At 44.3% G+C, this 20,966-nt stretch overlaps 1 protein-coding gene across 1 annotated transcript in view; it reads left to right on the top strand.

The window, feature by feature from the left end:
• pde9aa (phosphodiesterase 9aa) overlaps nucleotides 1–20,966 on the top strand; it is a gene marked incomplete at both ends in the record, with an annotated part of 56,966 nt that overhangs the window by 14,419 nt on the left and 21,581 nt on the right. The window contains 3 exons of the mRNA XM_079231361.1: nucleotides 2,037–2,091; nucleotides 2,991–3,061; nucleotides 16,663–16,747. Of these exons, the coding sequence (XP_079087487.1) occupies nucleotides 2,037–2,091; nucleotides 2,991–3,061; nucleotides 16,663–16,747 (211 nt within the window). The remainder of the gene's footprint in view (nucleotides 1–2,036; nucleotides 2,092–2,990; nucleotides 3,062–16,662; nucleotides 16,748–20,966) is intronic.

Here is a 20,966-nt window from a genome sequence, read left to right as displayed (position 1 = left end):
TGGTTGTGACAGGCATTGAGAAAGAGATAAAAGATTGGGAAAGCATCCTGAAATGGTCTTGATAAAACAAGTGCATTATTCAGGGTGTTGATCATATTCAGCATATGTTTTTTTTTAATTCTGGGTTAAAATGTGAAATGTATAATCAACTCAAGTTACCAAAAATTCAAAATTAAGAGCATATCTATGATTGAGGGATTTCCTCAACATGGTGACGGCTGGGCCGTCGGCTAGGAGCTAACAGTGCTACCAGCTAATGGTGCTACCAGCACAGACATTGCCAACAACAACAACAACAGTGCTGACAGAGCTAACAATGTTTATCTTGTGGGGAACGAGAAGATGGTGTGATGACAGAGGATCAGATGTTCGATCCCCGGCTCCGCTAGTCCATGTTGATGTATCCTTGGGCAAGATACTTCACCCCAAATTGCTCCCGTAGCAGCGGTGCATGAATGTTAGTTAGTCCTGATGGACAGGTGGTACCTTCATGGTAGCTCCTCCCATCAGTGTGAATGTTAGTCCTGATGGACAGGTGGTACCTTCATGGTAGCTCCTCCCATCAGTATGAATGTTAGTTAGTCCTGATGGACAGGTGGTACCTTCATGGTAGCTCCTCCCATCAGTATGAATGTTAGTTAGTCCTGATGGACAGGTGGTACCTTCATGGTAGCTCCTCCCATCAGTGTGAATGTTAGTTAGTCCTGATGGACAGGTGGTACCTTCATGGTAGCTCCTCCCATCAGTATGAATGTTAGTTAGTCCTGATGGACAGGTGGTTCCTTCATGGTAGCTCCTCCCATCAGTATGAATGTTAGTTAGTCCTGATGGACAGGTGGTACCTTCATGGTAGCTCCTCCCATCAGTATGAATGTTAGTTAGTCCTGATGGACAGGTGGTACCTTCATGGTAGTTCCTCCCATCAGTGTGAATGTTAGTTAGTCCTGATGGACAGGTGGTACCTTCATGGTAGCTCCTCCCATCATGGTAGCTCCTGCCATCAGTGTGTGAATGGGTGAATGATGACAAGTAGTGTGAAAGAGCTTTGAGTGGTCTGAAGACGTATAGAAACTATACGCGCTGTACAAGTACAGTCCATTCACCGTGTCATCAGGCGTCATCAGTGGTAAATGTTTGGTTTGGTTAAACAGTTGGTGTCTGTATGGTCACTTTGAAAGCCTGGAAACCTGTTCTGATGTTTATTCAGCTTCATCCCATCCCACATCCTTTTTTTTAACCAGTGATACTTAAACATAATACTTTGGGGGAAATTTCAAACAAGCTTGTTAACTAAAATAATTCATCATGTTATATGTGTTGTCTAATAGTGACAATCCAGTCCTCTTAGTCACTCCTGGTAAGTGGCTTAATTAATCACAGAGAGGAATTTTTTAACAACAGTCTGCACTGACCTGTGACCCTCTCATGGCGCATGGAATGTGAGTGACACAATGTACAAACTACTACTGACCGACAATATAATATATATTTTTACAATTTCTTGTCGCTGTTAGTTTATTGGCCCACAGTGTTGAACTTTGTCCACAACAGTGGAGCTTTTAGCCAATGGCTGGGCTTTGTTTGTCAGTGTGTGGGAAGAGGAACCAGAAGTGGATTGTTAACACATCAACCTGTCAGCCGGTTCCACTGCAGACGCTCTGTGGATCCCCGAGGGTGAGACCAGAGGGAAAGGGGCACATTTTATTTCTCTTTTCTCTTCTCACTCTTCTAACTCTGCCATCTGTTGCTTCGGCCATGTGACGCTCTCCAGTGGACTTGCGTGTGCGTGTGCGTGCGCGTGTGTGTGCGCGCGTGTGTGTGTGTGTGTGTACTTAGAACATGATGCAGCTGGGGGGCATCATGTTTAAGGTCTTGGATCCCCATGGTGGATCCCACATGGTGTATCCCACATGATGATCCCCTGATGGGTGTTGGGTCTGTTGACGGTGTGTGTGTGTGTGTGTGTGTGTGTGTGTGTGTGTGTGTATGTATGTGTATGTGTATGTAACACAGCTCCACGCTTGCTCTCTCCTCAGATAAAGAGGAACTCTTTCAGAATGTACTGACGCAAGTAGCAGAGCAGTTTTCAAGGTAAGCAGCTGGCTGAGCACGCTCCCACGGCAGCAGATCTTCAGTTTACTCATTAATCTGCTGTAATTATTGTGGAGATATTACTTGAGCGTAATTCATATTTGTATATGAAAAATGTTGGCATTTCTTTAGTTTCTATTACTCTCTTTTGTGTTTCTAAGTCGCTAATTCTTTAGTATACTGTCCATTTTTGGTGTGATGGTATACCTTGCAACTGCTTTTTAAAAGTATTTTACAATCCCAAGAGGCAGGAGGACTGCCTCAATGTATATCATCGTAAGAGTTGTAAGCTTTTCACACAGCAGCTGCAACATGTGCATAAAATGGTTTGCTCTCTTCACTAATCTTCGACAGGATTCACTGCTCCTTCTCTTCTTCAGTGCTCGTGTCACATTTTCTATGTGATGCATACGTACACAGGACAGGACACAAAGGGAACAATGCAGCTGGACATGAGACCATTGTTGCTAATTGTGTGTCACATACATAACTTCAGCCACAGATGCGTCTGCAGTGTATGATAGGAAGTTATGTAATATACTCCGATAGAAGGATTTCTCAGTAGTTGTAGCTACTGTGATGGCACTAATGGTAAATATGTTTTGTAGGGCTGAAATAATCATTTCCACTTTTGACTAATCAACTGATTCGCTCTGACTCTAATTTCTTATTTTTTATCAATAAAAATAATAATTCAGTTTGAGATCCTGGAACCTGCAAATGTTTTTAATTTGTATTTCATGACCTAAAACACTTAAACATGAAACGGCAACAGTAAGCTGTAAATATCTGTCTGCAGCAAATCGGTGTGAATATTCAGGGGTATTGTTGCGTCATAGACAGATTCAGATCCCTACTCATGACTCATTTCTCCTTCTGTCTCTCTCATCTGTCCGCAGAGCGTTCAAGATCAACGAGCTGAAGACAGAGGTCACCAACCGTCTAGCCATGTTGGAGAAGAGAGTAGAGCGTAAGTCTGTTCCCACCACCTCACTGTCAAATATTCATATTCAGATATCATATTTATATGGTCACAAACCTTCAGAAACATTTGCCGTAGAAATTGAATACAGTTTAATTACAGTCAGAGATTTTTTATATCAAAAAACTAGATTAGAGTTCTAATCTCAGCGTAGCCTTTTCCAAAGGGGTGTTTGGAGATTAATGGATGGGTTTGATCACTTTCACATGAAATATACATTTTCTAATTTCCTAATGTTCAGTTAAGTCAATCAAAAGTCCGCTGAGCAGGATCACTGAATCACCTTGGACATTATTATATCAGTCAAATAAATTAAACAAAATTAAATAAATTAAACAAATAAACTAACGAATGCCTGCTTTTTTAAAAACGGATACTTAAATAATAATTCATAATTTATCTTCCATATTGCCCCAAAATAAATATGTTTCATGTTCATCCAAATGAGGCAAGGGGGTACTTGTTGTTTTAGCAAAGTATAATATCACATTTCTTTGAAAGATGTGTCAATCACAAATCAAAATAATTAATATTAAATTGTTGGGTAAAAATTGGATTCTAAAAATATTTGTATTCACACTACAGTTGCACCATAACACATGCGGGTTAACATCATTTAAGAAAGTAAATGTTCCTGTTAAAAATAGTTTCTGTAGATATCAACATTGATGATGGGGCTAATTCAAATAATATCTAATTCCTTTGAGTCTGAATACTGTTTGTTTATGTTGTGTACTGGTCAATTTGGTCATTAGATTCCTGGTTATGAGGGGGCGGGGGCTTGGGAAGAATAGGTAGGTACTGTTTTTATCATATATTGTTTTTCTCATATCACACAGAAAATCAAATGCATATTCCTACCTGTATCCGAGTGTGTAGAGTGCAGAGAGAGACAGAGGACATGGGCACAGGCACAGGGGTGTGACACCAAACTGGTCTTGTGGTACGCCTCCTAACAGAAGGGCAGTTCTATGTCGGGACTCACTGACGGCACTCGTGTTCTGGATGCAGGTAAATGCATGAACATCTAGGTAAAATGCAGATAACCAAGTCATTCACTACATCTAATTGGAGACTTGCTTAGTTTAGTCTTTCCCTCAGGAACTCAGTGGCACTAACAATAAAACGTCACACCCACAATGTATGGTAGACACTGACCGTCAGTCGTGCCAACTTCTGTCTGTTAGGAAGCCGTGCTTCCCAGAAGAGGTTCATATATCGCTTTTGTCTTAACAACAGCAGCATGTTGTCATGTGTTAACTTCTGAGTCTTAATTTCATAGAGTTAATTTTAGCTGGTTTTGAATTGGCTCTTTAGAACGACAGATAAAATGGTAGTACTAATGTACAGTAGTGCTTCGAGTGATTAGTGTGCATTGGTAGAGATATAACTGCATGCCTTCAGTGCATGTTGTCTGAACTTGTGCTCCTTCACAGTTTATGAGGCTGTGATTAGATAAGTTACTGGTCTGCTAACCCACCTCCAGAGGCTGTTGACCTCATGCTGAAACGTGCCATCTTCACACTTAATCAACTTCCACCTGGGGCCATGACCTTTCCTCCTCAGCTAAGCATTATCAGATTCCAGGTTTAGGCATTTCATGAACCGCTCACTATGCTGCAGTAGTTTGCCTGGTTTTTACCTGCATGGCTGGTGGCATCTTGGCACTCAATATAGATGTGTCAGTTATCTCAAGATAAAAAGCCAGCTATAAAATCTGATCAATAAAGGTTGATAGCCAGGCTCGCTGCGCTGTGCTGCCATCATGTTTTTTATAATATAGATCTCAGTGTTTTCAACAGGTCAGCTGCTATAGTAATTAACCACAAGAACATTTAATCAGTGATAGTTTACCAATCATTACATCCTTCCTAGTAAGGCTGCGATTAAAGGTCAAGTTGAATATGCGAGTTGTACATCGAGTCCGAGTTTTTCACAAGAAACAAAAATAGGGCGCAGATCAGCTGCGAGACTCTCAGATTTGTGTAATTGTTGCAGTATTATAGGCATTTACGATACTAGTATCGTAACTATTTTACAAAGATTACAATGATACTATATACAACAACATCAATTGTCCAGGTGGAGAGTTAATGGTAAAGTTCAGTGATGTCGTGAGGAACAGCATCTGAAACCGAGGTTCTATTTCATCCTTACTGACCGCCAGAGGCAGTGTTTCACACTGGATATGTTCCGTCTCGCGCTTGCGCAGTTCGAGTATTGTATACCAAAAAAGTCACGTGTGACCTCGGATGACTCCCCCCAGCCGGATATAACTTCCGGCATCATCCCGAGATCGGTTCTTATTTATCTTCTCGCTGCGCAGGCTAACTAGTATGTTAGCATCAGCTTTGGCTGAACTTGTGCAGAAGAAAGCTCGTCGCTTGTAGCCTTGTGACCTCCGGTCGAAGTCGCGGGTCTCTCGCCCTCCAAAGGCTGCGACAGCTAGAACCTCCTAGGAGGAGACGGTGCGCTTCAACGTCCGGGCCATCGAGCCGGACGGCGTACCTATCTTTGGTCATCACCAGGTCAGCTATCTTCACACCGTGAAGCAACACTGGGTGAGATCGATTAATATTGTTTCTGCAACAGCGGATTCTACGGGCGCTCTCGCTCCCGCTAACTAAGTGGAGCGCTGACGGAAGCGCGCCGCTTGGCGTGGCTACATCGCTACTGTCGCGGCCGGCTTTCAGTGAGCAGCGTCCCGTTCAGGTTGACTGAGGGGACGCTAACGAGAGCGACGTCGGTAAACATTTCGGCTGTTATAGGTAGCGTAGTGTTGCCACTCAGGTTAACTGAGACCACGCTAATTCGCTACCGAGCTTTACGTCGATGAGGATACTGACAGCGTGTACATCAACGTCAGTAAACATCGCGGCTGTTATAGGAGTGCGTCGATAACAGTTCTAACAGCAATGACGGTACTGACAGCGGGTAGCTACTGATACACCAATCATCACAGCTACTAGACTAGCTATAGCTACGGAACTACTGAGGAGAGTTTCCTAGAAGTGCTCCCCTCTCACTAGACGGACTGTGTCTGACCTGTTTCCACAGGACTGGTCTCCACAGCAGTACAGTGCTCTCACTGAAGCTACTGCTAGGACACCAATAATCACAGCTACTATACTAGCACAGCTACTATAGTCACAGCTACACTACTAAGGGAGGAGAGTTTCCTTGCTCCCCTCTCACTGGACAGACCGTGTCTGACCCGTTTCCAAAGGGCTGGTCTCCACAGTAGCTCAGTGCTCCCGCTAAAGCTTAATGCTAGGACATCAATGATCACAGTTACTGTACTGGTAGGGAGAGTGCCCTCGCTCCCCACACTAGACAGCCTGTGCCTGTCACGTCAACACTGGGGATGGGTATCGTTTGAGTTTTGTCCGATACCGGTGCTAAACCGATACTTTTAAAACGATACCGGTGCCTAAACGGTGCCTGAACCGATACTTTTTTATTGCCAAGGCAATTTTTTTTTTTCAAATTTAACAATATTATTAACTGTTTAAAGTATACTATAGATATAAATAAATAAGTACATACAAAACATGCTTCAAACTACAGCTTCAAACCTTTTAACTTCAAACTATAAAAATATATATTTAAAAAAAGAACAGTCAGGTGGCCTGATGGGACCGTGTGCAACAGAACTCAGAAACTGTTGGATCCTAAAACTGCTGCTTTACTGGACTACACGTCAATATCAATTGGAGAGAATTGTTCCATCAAGCCGAGGACGGGCGTTCAAAAGCTCGTGCTCGTGTCTGCAGCGATCTCTGTGTGCTCGCACTGTGTGTGTGTGTGTGAGCACTGGAAGCCCCACCCCCTCGAGCCCCGCCCCCTCGAGCCCCACCCCCTCGAGCCCCGCCCTCTCGAGCCCCGCTCTGCATGCAGGCAGACAGAGAGCAGAGCAGCGAGTGCGCTCTGATCCGCGCTATTTTAATAATCGTTTTTAGCGTGCGGGCACCGCGCTTCCTTTTTAGTATCTATATACCGTGCAACTTTACAGAGTAGTGTAAAAAAAAAAAATTTAAATCGTCTCAGGCACCGGAAGGAAGCACCGAAATCTGCGTTGCTTTCGGTCCGGTAGGTACGTGTTGGGTTCTCGGTACCCAATCCTAGTCACCACAGGACCGACCTCCACAGTAGCGCAGTGCTCAGGCACTTACGCCAGGAATCACAGTTTCCGTACTGGTGAAGAGAGAGCTCTCGCTCCCCCTAACTCAGTCGGGCTGTGCCGTCCTCTCGCCACAGGACCAGCCTCCACAGTAGCACAGTGCTCCCGCTGTAGCTGACTGCTAGGACGCCAGGAGCCACAGCTACTGTACTGGTGAAGAGAGTGCCCTCGCTCCCCCTAACTAAGTCAGGCTGTGCCTGTCCTGTCGCAGATGGGCCGGCCTCCATAGTAGCACAGTGCTCCCGCTGTAGCTGACTGCTAGAACGCCAGGAGCCACAGCGACAGTACTGGTGAGGAGGGTGCCCTCGCTCCCTCCCACTAGACAGACTGTGCATGTCCTGTTGCCACATGAACGGTTCCCCACTAGCTCAGTACTCTCGCTGAAGCTTACTGGTAGGACACCGATGATCACAGCTACTGGACGAGTGAAGAGAGCGCTGCGCTCCCCTCTCCTAGACAGATTGTGCTGGCCTGTTTCCACAGTAGCATAGTGCTCTCGCTGAAGCTTACTGGTTAAACACCAATAATCACAGCTGCTGGACTGGTGAAGAGAGTGCTCTCTTCCACAATAGCAGAGTTCTCGCTTGGCTTACTGCTAGGACACCAGTAATTACCGCTACAATACTAGGGAGGAGAGCGTCCTCACTCCCTCTCTTACTGTTCCCTGCCCCTTCTCTAGCAGTCAGCAGAGCACCCCGCCCAGACTGACTTTGTAATCCACATCGATTAATGGGGCAGGGTCCCCTCAGACTCGTGCTTAGGTTCAACCTTGCCGGCCGTGGGACCTGTGTGGCTCCTCTCCAGCCTGAAGACGGCCATGATCCTTGGCCTCGAGCCCGAGGGAGGGTCTCTCGCCTTCCGCCCTTGTGCAGAGAGGACTGAGGCATCAGACCCATCCGCGGCTGAGCCGGTCCCAGAGGAGGGCATTATGTTACTGGCAGCGTCCGCCAATTTCTTTACCGAGTACAATGGTGAGCGGCCCTCCCATGCTTCCAGGCCTGGTTCCCGTTTCTCGGGCCATACCCCTTCGGCGGGGGCAGTCGACGACTCCAGGGGGTCTGTCATCCACAGGGCGCTGGCAATGCCTTCTTCAGGCACATTCCCGCCCCTGACACCTTTTCTGTCCCTCCCTCTGAGGGAGTTGTACGCATGCGGGGGAGACACCAGAGGTGCTCAACCTTCTTACGGCAGATGGCCGAACCAAGGTGTCCATAGGGGACGCTGCAAAAGGGGGCCTTGAGGCCAACCATTGAGCCGACTATTGCGTCTTGCATAGTTGAGGCCGGCTGCCGGGTACCCTTGACCCCCAAGGTCGGGTCGCAGATTACCTGCTTTCCCAGGCTTACAATACGGCAGCAGGGGCTCCATGTCGGCCCCAGCTCACCCCAATATCCACCAGTAGCCTCAGCGTCTCGCTGAGAGGCAGAGTCGCTCCAAAACGCGACTCTTCCAGCGCGTGCCCCCCAGACAACCTCCGAACCGGGGGACTAACGGTCGGGCCGGCTGTAGGTTATTTCTCACAGCGGCATGTCAGCTACGAGGCACCTTAATTCAATTCAATTCAATTCAGTTTATTTTGTATAGCCCAACATCACAAATACAAGTTTGCCTCGGAGGGCTTTACAATCTGTACACATGACATCCCTGTCCCGGGACCTCACATCGGATCAGGAAAAACTCCCCCAAAAAGATAGTAAAAACCCTTTCACAGGGAAAAAGGGGAAGAAACCTGAGGGAGAGCAACAGAGGAGGATTCCTCTCCCCGGATGGACAGAAGCAATAGATGTCATGTGGCCAGAATGAACAACGTAACGGAGTTACAGCACATTCAATGAATGTGACAGAAATTATTCATATAATGAGTAGTATGCATGGTCCATGATCCAGATAGCCATGACCCATTAAGCAGAAGGAGGTAGAGAGGAGGGGCATCCCAGGGGCAGTGGGAGGAAAAAGCAGGGCCATGGCAGCTGGCAGGACGGCTCCAGGCCAGTTGCATCAGCAGGGCCATGGTTGTATCAGCAGGGGTCCTCCCCCTGGTTCCAGGCAGCCATGAATCCATGGAATCATGTTCCAGACCCCTGGGTGGTTTCCAAGGAAGCCCTAACCCAGGGGTACAAGCTTCAATTCCGACGCCAGCCCCCAACCTTCAGCCGGGTCAGGGAGACTACCATCACGACCCGGCAAACAGGTGGTTCTACTCAACCTACTTCCTCGCAAGGAAGAGGGGTTCTGTATAGTTATTACTATTGTTTGTCATCAGTTCGGATTTCACACAAAATAAAAAAGTCAAAAAAGTCATGCAGATCAACCAGAAAGTCCTTCAGCTCAGTCTCCAGCGGGGCGTCCAGCAGAGACCAGCCCACCGTGGACAGACCCAGATCAGCTTCCCTGCTGCCTTTGACTTGCTGCAGTCGGAATACCAGGCTGGAGTAGAAGGCCTCGGCTCCCGACAGAGCTTCTCCTCTCTGCGCCTAGCTAGAGACACCATGGTGCTTGACACCCAGGCCGTATTGCTCGACCTAGTGGAGGGAAGGGAGGCACGGGAGAACCAGAACCAGGACTGGATAAAGCAGACCCTGCTACATTGAAGTGAGAGGTTTTCTAAAGGGACTCAGGGACCATCTAAAGCAGGGGTTGGCAACCCGCTGCTCCAGAGCCTGAGGCTTTGGAAAAAGAAAAAAGAAAAAATATAATTTTATTAAATTTTTTTTGCAAAGTGGAAAATCTTTCAAAGAGAATTCCTCCTATCTTGGAGTTTGAGGTGATATTGGGTAACATTTGTTTAACTAAAATGTGAGTCACATCCTGTTACGTCCCTGTCAAGCGTCTTTCCCTGCAGGTGGCTACTTGTGATTCACAGAGCTCCGCCCTTGCTAAAATATCAACTGATCAAAAAAAAAAAAAAACGGAGGAAAGAGTTTAATTCTGTGTGGACGTATTTATTTGCTTTTACTGCTGTCTGACCTGTCTGCTTGATATGTGGCGAGTTATCAAAGTTATTAAACAACAAAACATGTAATGTTGAAAGACTCTTCCAGAACAAACACAAAGCATCTGATGAACAGTATCAAGCTGCAGAAGAGGGAATAAGTGAGATTCCTCAACTGCTGCAGCAAACTGAGCAAAGTAAATAGACTTTCAGGAAGTGGATCAGTGAGGAGTGAGGACGCTCAGTCTTATCGTAGCAAAATATATGCATTTAAAAAAAAAAAACTCACATGGGATCAAACCAGCTACCTTGTGGTTTATGGACAATCACTCTACCACTTGACCTACAAATATTGATAGGAATTAAACTTTGCAAAGTGGTGATGTTAATTGACCTCAATGTAGGACGACATATGTCAATACAATGTCAAGAATTGTCTTTATTATTGTTCTATAATGTCATGAATACAACAAACTATAGTTTTTGTATATATAATATGACTATATATACAACTTTGTAAGCTGTGATATCAAATAGCTTTTGCGGCCCCAGACACATGTTTTTGGTGGAAAAAAGGGCAAAATGGCTCTTTGGATAGGAAAGGTTGCTGACCCCTGATCTAAAGGGACCACAGGGACCATCGAAAACAACTTCAAAATGAAAGATCCTTGTAGTAACTTTAAAGAAGTAAGAAGGCACACATTTTAATTGGTGTACATGACCAGAGAAAAGGGCTCTGGTATTCCTTTGCTCAAAAGGTAGAAAACCTTCAACAACCAGAATGCACTGGGCTCTTTGCGCCATTATCCTTACCGCCTGCCAGTAAGGGATTCTCGGCGCTGGCAACAAGAAAGAAGGTAAAACATTGTTCATTTGCATGTACTACACACAAAGCTAATCCAAGGTATCCATTTGATATAATACAACATGCATGCCAAGAGATCTCTAACTGTGCACTGTGAACAAATGGGGAGAAATCTACAAAGTCTTAGTTACGTGCATAAATGTAGAAAACACTAGGCTTCAGCGGTCAGTTGGTATCATTGTCCTGGCTGTCGTGTAGGTGTATTGCCAGTGTTTTGTCTCTGCATGAGCGGCTCAGCATGCAAAAACTGTGTGGGAACACACAGATAATTTTGTACTAAGAAGATACGCACTTGAACCCTGTAAATGGATATTTCAGATTTTTTTTAATGGGGTTGTATGAGGTACTCATCCATAGTCAGTGTAGTACCTACACCTTAAGTTCATGGACGCTCCCAGACAGGAGCACCAGCACGGTGCAAAACAATGTACTGCTGTATTCGATTTGGTTCCATGTTCTGCGAGGTAAAAGAATTGTTTATGTCAAAGGAGTCTTGTGGATTTGAAGAGAGCATAGATAACGGCTTCAGTTCCCCATCAGAAAGCAAGGCGAAGAGATGAAAATATTCTAAATAAAGTGTTCACCTAAACACAGCAGTACATTTCTTTGCTCTCATGCTGGTACTCCTGTCTGTTTATACAAACTCCATCTACTGTAGTAATACACTTGCAATGGATAAGAGCCTCATACAAACCCACTTCAAAAGATACTATCCCTTTAGGATTTTGCTCAAATCAGTTCATTCTTAGCAAATCTAAACTACATTTTTAAAGTGAGTCTTAAAAGATGTCAAACACTGACAGTTAAATAGACTAATAGAGGCTGGCAGAGGATAGCCATTGTGTAATGTATGTGATTGTGGGATTGTGATGTGACTTCTCTAACACTATATGCGTTTTCTGTGTGTTATGGTGCGAAAGAAGCACCTACACGCATGCTTGTTCACATGCTTGTTGGTGTGTAGGCTGTGTGATGCATCATGCAGACTTAGTTTAGAATGAATTTAACACAAGATCACACTTGCAGTAGCTGCCTTTTGGCCGACGTCTCCTTCTGTCTTACTTTTAACTGCATGTGTTTTGCCAAGTGATGTAGCTGCAATTTCATAATAGCCCCCCACCTGCTGACACCTTCAGTCACCATGACAACATAAGCTGAGTTTACTTTGGTCACCATGGTGATTTTCCCAACTTTACTCTTCTTCGAAGGCAAGAGGTGCACGTCTTCGCACAGAATTGGGTTGTGAACCTTACATTAAATAGTTAACAGAATGACTGAATTGTTTCCAAAAACATTTTCCGATTTAAAAAGCAAACTAAAACGGATCATAATTAGGTTTCTCATATAAAACCAACAAAACAAATATATTAGAAGATATGTTTTCAGAAAAATAAATCCACGACAAATTCTACTTCCTGGGGTTGTGTTCAATTCACCACTTGTGATTTAAACTGGGATCTCCCAAAATTCTGACTTGAATGTTTTCCACTTAAATGATCTTCAATCTTGCACATTATTTCTTTCAGCAGCCACTCTCCCGACTGATTATAGTTTCAGATCTGACGCACAGCTACTTCACACAGGCTTGCCAATTGCCAGGATACCTGGTTGCTATGGCAACAGTGTGGCGCCCACGCTCCATCTTCTCATGAATTTGGTCGCCATGGTCACCTATTCTAATGGCAGCTGGAGTGTTGTCAGAGGTGACCTTTTCTGATTCAGCAGAAAGAGATATGTGAGAGAGCAGCTGCAGATACAATCAGATGACAGACTTTTTATTTAGATATATGCATTGATTGAACTTTTTGGGGTAATTATGTATTATGATTCCTGCTCTAATATCTATTATATTGTTGTGGAAACATCTCCTTCAAACGACCGTATTTTTTAAGTTGAATTACAATATAACTGTCTGAAGTTAATTGTTCCAAATGTTGCTATGCTGTTAGCTCTGTTATTTCAGCAATCAGGACTGTGCTAACAGCTAACATGAACTAGCTCTCCTCTTGCCGATTTAAACAGATTTGTTTTTCACAATGCAGTATAGTTGGAGATCAGCGACTAATTACGATCTCCTGATCACATATTTTTTTAAATATTGGCTCCTAATAGAGATCACATTTATTTTTCACTTTCTGATTGGACAAGGGCACGGGGCATTTGCCTGAACATACAGTTTACTGACTCCAGGCTAGCGGAAAGGCGTACATGTTGAGTCCTGCTGCAGGCTCAGTGAGTGGCCTTCGCTCATTTCATAGTGCACAACTGTAGGACCTGTTTCCCTCATCCACCACTAACCCTGTCTCTCCCACTCCCTGCTGCTTTCTCTCAGTCTCAACTTATTTGAATGAACTTCATGGGACACACAGTGTGGTTCCTCCATAAAGTTGCCATCATATATCTGCTTGGGCTCTGATAGGCTGAAACATTTAGCCTGCAAAACTAATGCGAAGATGCGTCATCTTAAATGACGGATTACAGTTGCCACATAGAATATTGCTGGCTGGTATGTCGGATGCCAAGTAACTCATCACCCAAAGTTATTTTTTTTCAAAAAAAGGTTGGCTCACTGTCTTCTAGAATCCACGCGCCTTTCATGGAACACGGTTCATAAAGTTCATATTAATAAAAGAACATATTAAAAAGAAAAAAGATCATAAAAGATATACACAAAAAAACAATTTAATTAAATTAAAAAGTTTGCCTCAGAGGGCTTTTAATTTGTACACATACAACATCCACTGTCCCCGGACCTCAGGAAAAACTCCCCCAAAAAAACTTTAATCTTTAACCTCTAAAGAAAAAGGGAAGAAACCTTCGGGAGAGCAACAGTGGAGGATCCCTCTATCAGGATGGACAGCAGTACAATACATGTTGTGTGCACAGAATTAACAACATAACAGAGTTACAACACATTCAATGCATATGACAGAAATTATTTATATAATGAGAGTAGTAGGCATGATGAAAAAGTTACAACTAATAGCAATAATAAGAGCAGCAATGGATGTAGTCGAATAATATTAATAATATAAAGACCTTTTAAAAAAAGTGTGTTTTCAACCGCTTTCTAAAGGCTTCAACAGAGATCAGAGATCGATGTCAACTAGGGCTACAACTAACGGTTATTTTAATAATCGATTAATCTGTCGATTTATTTTTTTCGATGAATCTGATAAAAAAGCATTAATTTCCAACCCTTTATTCAAAAACAGAACTGACACTTTCTTCTGAAAGTGCACAAACAGGTTGCTCCTTGAACATCCTTGAGCTGTTAAAGTAATAATAATAAATAAACATACACAGCGGCTCAAACACAGGAATGAATGACTAGCTTACGACAACGGTTCGTCTAGCTGCTAAGTGATTGTAGCAAGCAATTCGACCATGCAGTGACATACGAAAGGATACAATGGACTGCACCAAAACCTTCTGGACCTTCTGTCCGCTCTGCTCCGCGCTCAACTAAACTTTTTTTTTATACTATAACATCTCCGTGACTTATTGAGTGGCAAAATAGTCGCGTGAAACAACGAATCGATAATGAAATTCGTTGCCAACTCTTTTAATAATCAAATTTGTGCGATTTTATTGATTAATTGTTGCAGCCCTAATGTCAACAACAAGAGATTTAAACAACAAGGCTCTCAGTCTTTTTATATGTTTCGCTGCCATTAGCCATCTCTCACAGAAAAAACTCCAACTCGAGAGGTGGAAGGAGAAACAATCCAGGACGCTCCATGAGACACCCGCCCACTGCCTAAGCCCTTCAGTCAGGATGCTGTGATCCACAGTAATTAATTTTAAATGTGTTAAATCAGCATTAAGTTTTATATCAAAACATTTTTCTAAAAAATGTTGTGGTTAAATGTTATTTAAACCAGGGGGATAAACTGACGGAGAGAACAAATCTCATTTTACCGGGATGCACTGCACTTGTGTCATGATTATTCAAATTGATAACATTAACAGCCCTGTCCAACCTACACCACCAACCATACAATGCAACATACACTCACCTAAAGGATTAATAGGAACACCTGTTCAATTTCTCATTAATGCAATTATCTTATCAATCAATCACATGGCAGTTGCTTCAATGCATGTAGGGGTGTGGTCCTGGTCAAGACAATCTCCTGAACTCCAAACTGAATGTCAGAATGGGAAAGAAAGGTGATTTAAGCAATTTTGAGCGTGGCATGGTTGTTGGTGCCAGACGGGCCGGTCTGAGTATTTCACAATCTGCTCAGTTTCTGGGATTTTCACGCACAACCATTTCTAGGGTTTACAAAGAATGGTGTGAAAAGGGAAAAACATCCAGTATGCGGCAGTCCTGTGGGCGAAAATGCCTTGTTGATGCTAGAGGTCGGAGGAGAATGGGCCGACTGATTCAAGCTGATAGAAGAGCAACTTTGACTGAAATAACCACTCGTTACAACCGAGGTATGCAGCAAAGCATTTGTGAAGCCACAACACACGCAACCTTGAGGCGGATGGGCTCCAACAGCAGAAGACCCCACCGGGTACCACTCATCTCCACTACCAATAGGAACAAGAGGCTACAATTTGCAAGAGCTCACCAAAATTGGACAGTTGAAGACTGGAAAAATGTTGCCTGGTCTGATGAGTCTCGATTTCTGTTGAGACATTCAGATGGTAGAGTCAGAATTTGGCGTAAACAGAATGAGAACATGGATCCATCATGCCTTGTTACCACTGTGCAGGCTGGTGGTGGTGGTGTCATGGTGTGGGGGATGTTTTCTTGGCACACTTTAGGCCCCTTAGTGCCAATTGGGTATCGTTTAAATGCCACGGCCTACCTGAGCATTGTTTCTGACCATGTCCATCCCTTTATGGCCACCATGTCCCCATCCTCTGATGGCTACTTCCAGCAGGATAATGCACCATGTCACAAAGCTCTAATCATTTCTAATTGGTTTCTTGACAATGAGTTCACTGTACTAAAATGGCTCCACAGTCACCAGATCTCAACCCAATAGAGCATCTTTGGGATGTGGTGGAACGGGAGCTTCATGCCCTGGATGTGCATTCCACAAATCTCCATCAACTGCAAGATGCTATCCTATCAATATGGACCAACATTTCTAAAGAATGCTTTCAGCACCTTGTTGAATCAATGCCACATAGAATTAACTAGCAGTTATGAAGGCAAAAAGGGGGGTCAAACAACTCTGTAGGTTGTTGTTTAGGCCTTGAGGCATGCATCTGGAAAAACTCGGCGGCCGATCGAGGAGGCATTTTTGGGGAATCTTGCCTAAGCATGATGCTCAGATCATGCTAGATGTTCATAGTTATGAAATATGGTAAATAAATATGGCATAAATCATTTTTGGAAGTATACATTTTATTCAAAATAAAATTCTGAAAAAGTCAATATAAATTAACACAAGTATTAGAACTCATTTGGGGTTCATACGACTACTTGAAGAACGGGTACAGGGAACCCCACAGCGCCCGAATTCGGGAGCTCTGGGGTTCATATGGTTAATGTTTGCAGCTACAAATGGTATTAAGAGGTGATTGTTTGAAAAATGTAAACTTTAATAGGACCAGTGGGGTTTTAATAAAAAATACTCTCTTTCTGTCTACAGTGGAGGGGATGAAGGTGGTGGAGATTGAGAAATGTCGTAAAGACATCAAGAAGCTCCGTGAGGAGATGGCATCCAGAAACAACAGGTAACAGCAACAACAGAGGCAATTTCCACTTCAATAATCACTGAATCTCCTTGGCCTTTTCATTAGTACAGATAGTGTCTTGCACCTGTGTTATAAACAAAGATAGGGACAACTAATCCTAATTGGTGGTATCTAAGACCTAAGGGCTGTCTGGAGATCTGCTTTACTGTCAACCTTACCTTGCTTTATATGCAAATATGCAGAGCAGTTGGTATTTCATAGGTATTAGTGCAGTGAAACACAGACTACTAGTTGTTCTGCTGAGACCATGAGTTGATTATATAAATAGTCACTCTTCAGAAGATTAATCAACCACAATTTTGATATTTAATAATCTTTTCAGTCAATTGTTAGAAAAGGTTATTCAAATTGTTGGTGACCCAAAGTGTTTAATATTAAATAAATACATACATTATGACCCTACCCTAATCATATGAATGACATGTGAATACATTTTATTTCAGTATAGACATTTGTATTTATTTTGTAATTATTTTCCCAATGACACTTATTTCATTTAAAGTTGAATTTCATAATGTGACAGTGATGTTGAAAACACTAACCACCCTCTTAATTTGAAAACAATCACATAAATTACCTCCCTCTTTAACTAACAAGCTCAACAATTGCTACCAAATATGGATGTATAAAGTTAACTGGATGCAGTGTTGGAAACGGCTTACTGACCATTCCAATGAAAGTTTTTCAGTGGCGATGAAGCAAAGAAAGTTTGACTTCTGAGTATAACATTACCTAGAACTTCTGGCAATCAATCACATCCATTTTACCCTCACTAGTGAACAAAACACCAAGTTATCTTAACTCCAAAACCAGACACCCTCCTCCAGCCGGCTGCACCTTGAAATCTTGCCCATGAAAATCAGACAGTCTTGGTGACGAGGACCAACCACTGGGTACCCACTGGTAACATGCATACTTTGTGCCGAGCATATGAACACATCTCTCACTTTTGGTTATACAAGTACCGAATGGCTTGTAGCGACGTTGGTCCCCCGCATTCTCACAGTAACTGAGTCCCCAGTGGACACTGAGCCTTATCCTAGTTCATAAAACACATGTAAACTGGATTGGCAAACTTGGTTGGAGTGTCCTTTCCAGCACCCTGTAATAAACCTTTCAGGATATTAAGCACCGAGATTCCCTGATAATTGGAGTACACTCTCTGGTCCCACTTTTTGAAAAATGAAAACTACAACACTAGTCTGCCACTCCACAGGCACTGTCCCTGACCTCCCAGATGTGTCAGCCAAGACAGCCCAACATTGTCCAGAAGCCATCATCTCAGGGCGACTTTCTTCTACCCCCAGCGCTTGCCTTTGTGAAGCTTTTTGACTACCTAAGCGACCTCTTCCAGGGATTTCGATGGGTCTTCCCTTGAGTCTTCAAACTCTGCCTCCTCAGAGGTCAGTTCCTCAAAAGTGCGGATTAATGAGCCTTCAACAGGGACACCAATCTGTCACGGATTACGTCATCGAGTTCCACACCAACGCACGATTGAGCTCGTGGAACATGGCCACCCAGTGTGATGCGTATTTGCTCGGCCTAAAGGATTACGTTAAAGATTTACTCGTCTCTTTCCAGCTACCCACATCGTGGACGGTCTCATCGTCGTACCCAGGCCAGACGGCTGCCGAAGCTCCGGGAACAGCCCAGCCGAACCCCACCTCCTGGACCCAACCTGCACTTGCCTGCCACTTTGGGAGACAGAACCCATGCAAGTGAGACATACTAGACTTTCCACGGAGGAACGAGAGCGGCAGTGACGGGAAGATCTCTGCATGTATGATGAGTCTGCGTACAGGCGGGAAGTTGAAGAGCTAGTCCTCTGGTGTGGTCAGGACAACCTGGAGTTGAACAAGCTCAAAACTATGAAGATGACTGTGGACTTCAGGAGGAGCCCCCCAACACTACCCCTCATCCCCATACACAACAGTACTGTGCGGTGGAGACCTTCAGGTTTCTGGTATCCACATGAAATCAGAGGAATGCAAGCAGAAATGATATATATATATATAATTATTTTTTTACACAGATTTGACGGTCTTATCCGCCCCTTATAATCTCCTGCATGGGCTGGATTCTTTTTCGTGGGGAAGAAGGACAAGACCTTTAGACCCTGCCATCAACTACCGGGGCTTGAACGAGATCACAGTGAAGAACCGGTACCCTTTGCCACTCACGACAGCCTTTGAGTTACTTCAAGGAGCTACCATCTTCACCAAGCTTGATTCAGATTAGTGGTGGGGTGGGGTTGGAGGGTATATGAGTGAAATACGGCATTCAACACACCTAAAGGGCATTACGAGTACCTAGTGATGCCTTTCGGCTTAACCAATGCTCACGTCGTCTTCCAGGCCCTGGGGAACGACGTGCTCCAGAACATGTTGGATCAGCACATAATCATATACCCCCCGATGACAGCCTGATATTCTTCAAGAACCAAGAGGAACACGTTCACAACGTTCAATCCGTAATCCAACGGCTATTGGAGAACTCCTTTTTTGTGAAGGCGGAGAACTGCGACATTTAAGAGTCTGTCTGTTCTTGGTTAAAGGACTCTGGTCTCTCTGACCACATTTCTCTTTTTGAAGAACGCCATGAAATCACTCAAGTCAGGAAGCTTATCGGAATACACATATTTGATTGGATGAGTAGCATCATGTGATGTGATTTACAACACATGTAATTGGTCAGTGTGTTTCCTGGTCCGCTAAACGAGGGCCGTAAAGGCAAGAAAAGCTTAAAATATAATAAAATAGATCGCGGCCTGCCTATTAGTAATCCCTGGTCAAAGACATATACAGATCTGATAATGCAACTACAAAGTCGATTACCGTAGAAATCTTTTGTGAACATCTCCACCAGGGGAAATAATACATTGGATCACTGCTACAGCAACATCAGAAACACCTTCTTAGCTGAACCAAAACCCTATTTTGGAAAGTCTGACCACCTAGCAATTTGGCTCAGACCGCTTTACGACAAAAGGCTCAAGAGAAAACCAGTCAGTCAGAACCTTTAACACCTGGACTGTCACAAACTATAGGAAAACCACAACAACCACAGACCCCCGAGACTTCCAGACAGCCTTAACACCTTCTATACCAGATTCGACAGGCTGAATACAAAAAAGTGACTCCACGGACATTGCAGGTGACACACACACACACAGGTACTGAAGGCTTTGAAGAAGGTGAACCCCTACAAGGCTGTGGGACCCGATGGAGTTCCTCCCAAAGTTCTGAAGGCATGTGGGGAACAACAGGGGGTCCTGGTGTGTATACTGACATCTTGAACCTGTCACTATCCCAGGCTGTAGTCCCCCATATTTTTGAATCCACCATCATCATACCAGTCCCCAAAACACCAGACCCACCCACCCTGAATTACTTCAGGCCAGTGGCACTCATACCAGGTTCCATGAAGTGCTTAGAAAAACTAGTTCTCATCATCAACCACATGGTCCCGGACACTGTCGACCCCCTCCAGTTTGCCTACCATTCCAACCGATCAGTGGACGACGCAGTAGCAATAGCTCTACACCACACTCTGCAACACCTGGAAAGCAGCAGAACGTTTTCCAGGATGCTTTTCCTTGACTACAGTTCTGCCTTCAATACTATCCGCCCGGGCAAACTGATCGAGAAGCTGTCAGACCTTTGCTTCCCACCTGCAACTGGATTCTGGACTTCCTGACAGAAAGACCACAGGTGGTGAGAATGGGAAGACTGGTGTCTGCTGAGCTCACAGTCAGCACAGGATCCCCCCAGGGCTGCTGCCTGAGCCCAAAACTCTTCACCCTGTACACCCATGACTGTGTCTCCACCCAGGACAACACCATCCTCATCAAATACGCGGATGACACCACCATCCTGGGGTTCATCAAGGGGGGGGATGAGTCTGGGTACAGAACCCAGGTGAACAACATTCTGGTCTACGGAGAGGAGAACAACCTCATCCCCAACACAGACGAGACCAAATAAATAATACTGGACTTCAGGAAGAATCCTCCCCCTCTACAGACTCTTGCCATCAGAGGGACTGAGGTGGAGAAGGCTGACAGCTACAGATTCCTGGGACTGCAGGTTACATCTGACCTGAGCTGGACTCTTAACACCACAGCCACGGTGAAAAAAGCCCAGCAAATGATTTATTTCATCAGGCTGCTCAGGAAAGCTGGTCTGAACCACCACCCTCT

The sequence above is a fragment of the Taurulus bubalis genome (genome assembly GCF_910589615.1).
Source record: "Taurulus bubalis genome assembly, chromosome: 15".
Taxonomy (NCBI): domain Eukaryota; kingdom Metazoa; phylum Chordata; class Actinopteri; order Perciformes; family Cottidae; genus Taurulus; species Taurulus bubalis.
The sequence above is the reverse complement of the archived record's forward strand: the minus strand, read 5'-3'. Positions and strand labels throughout refer to the sequence as shown.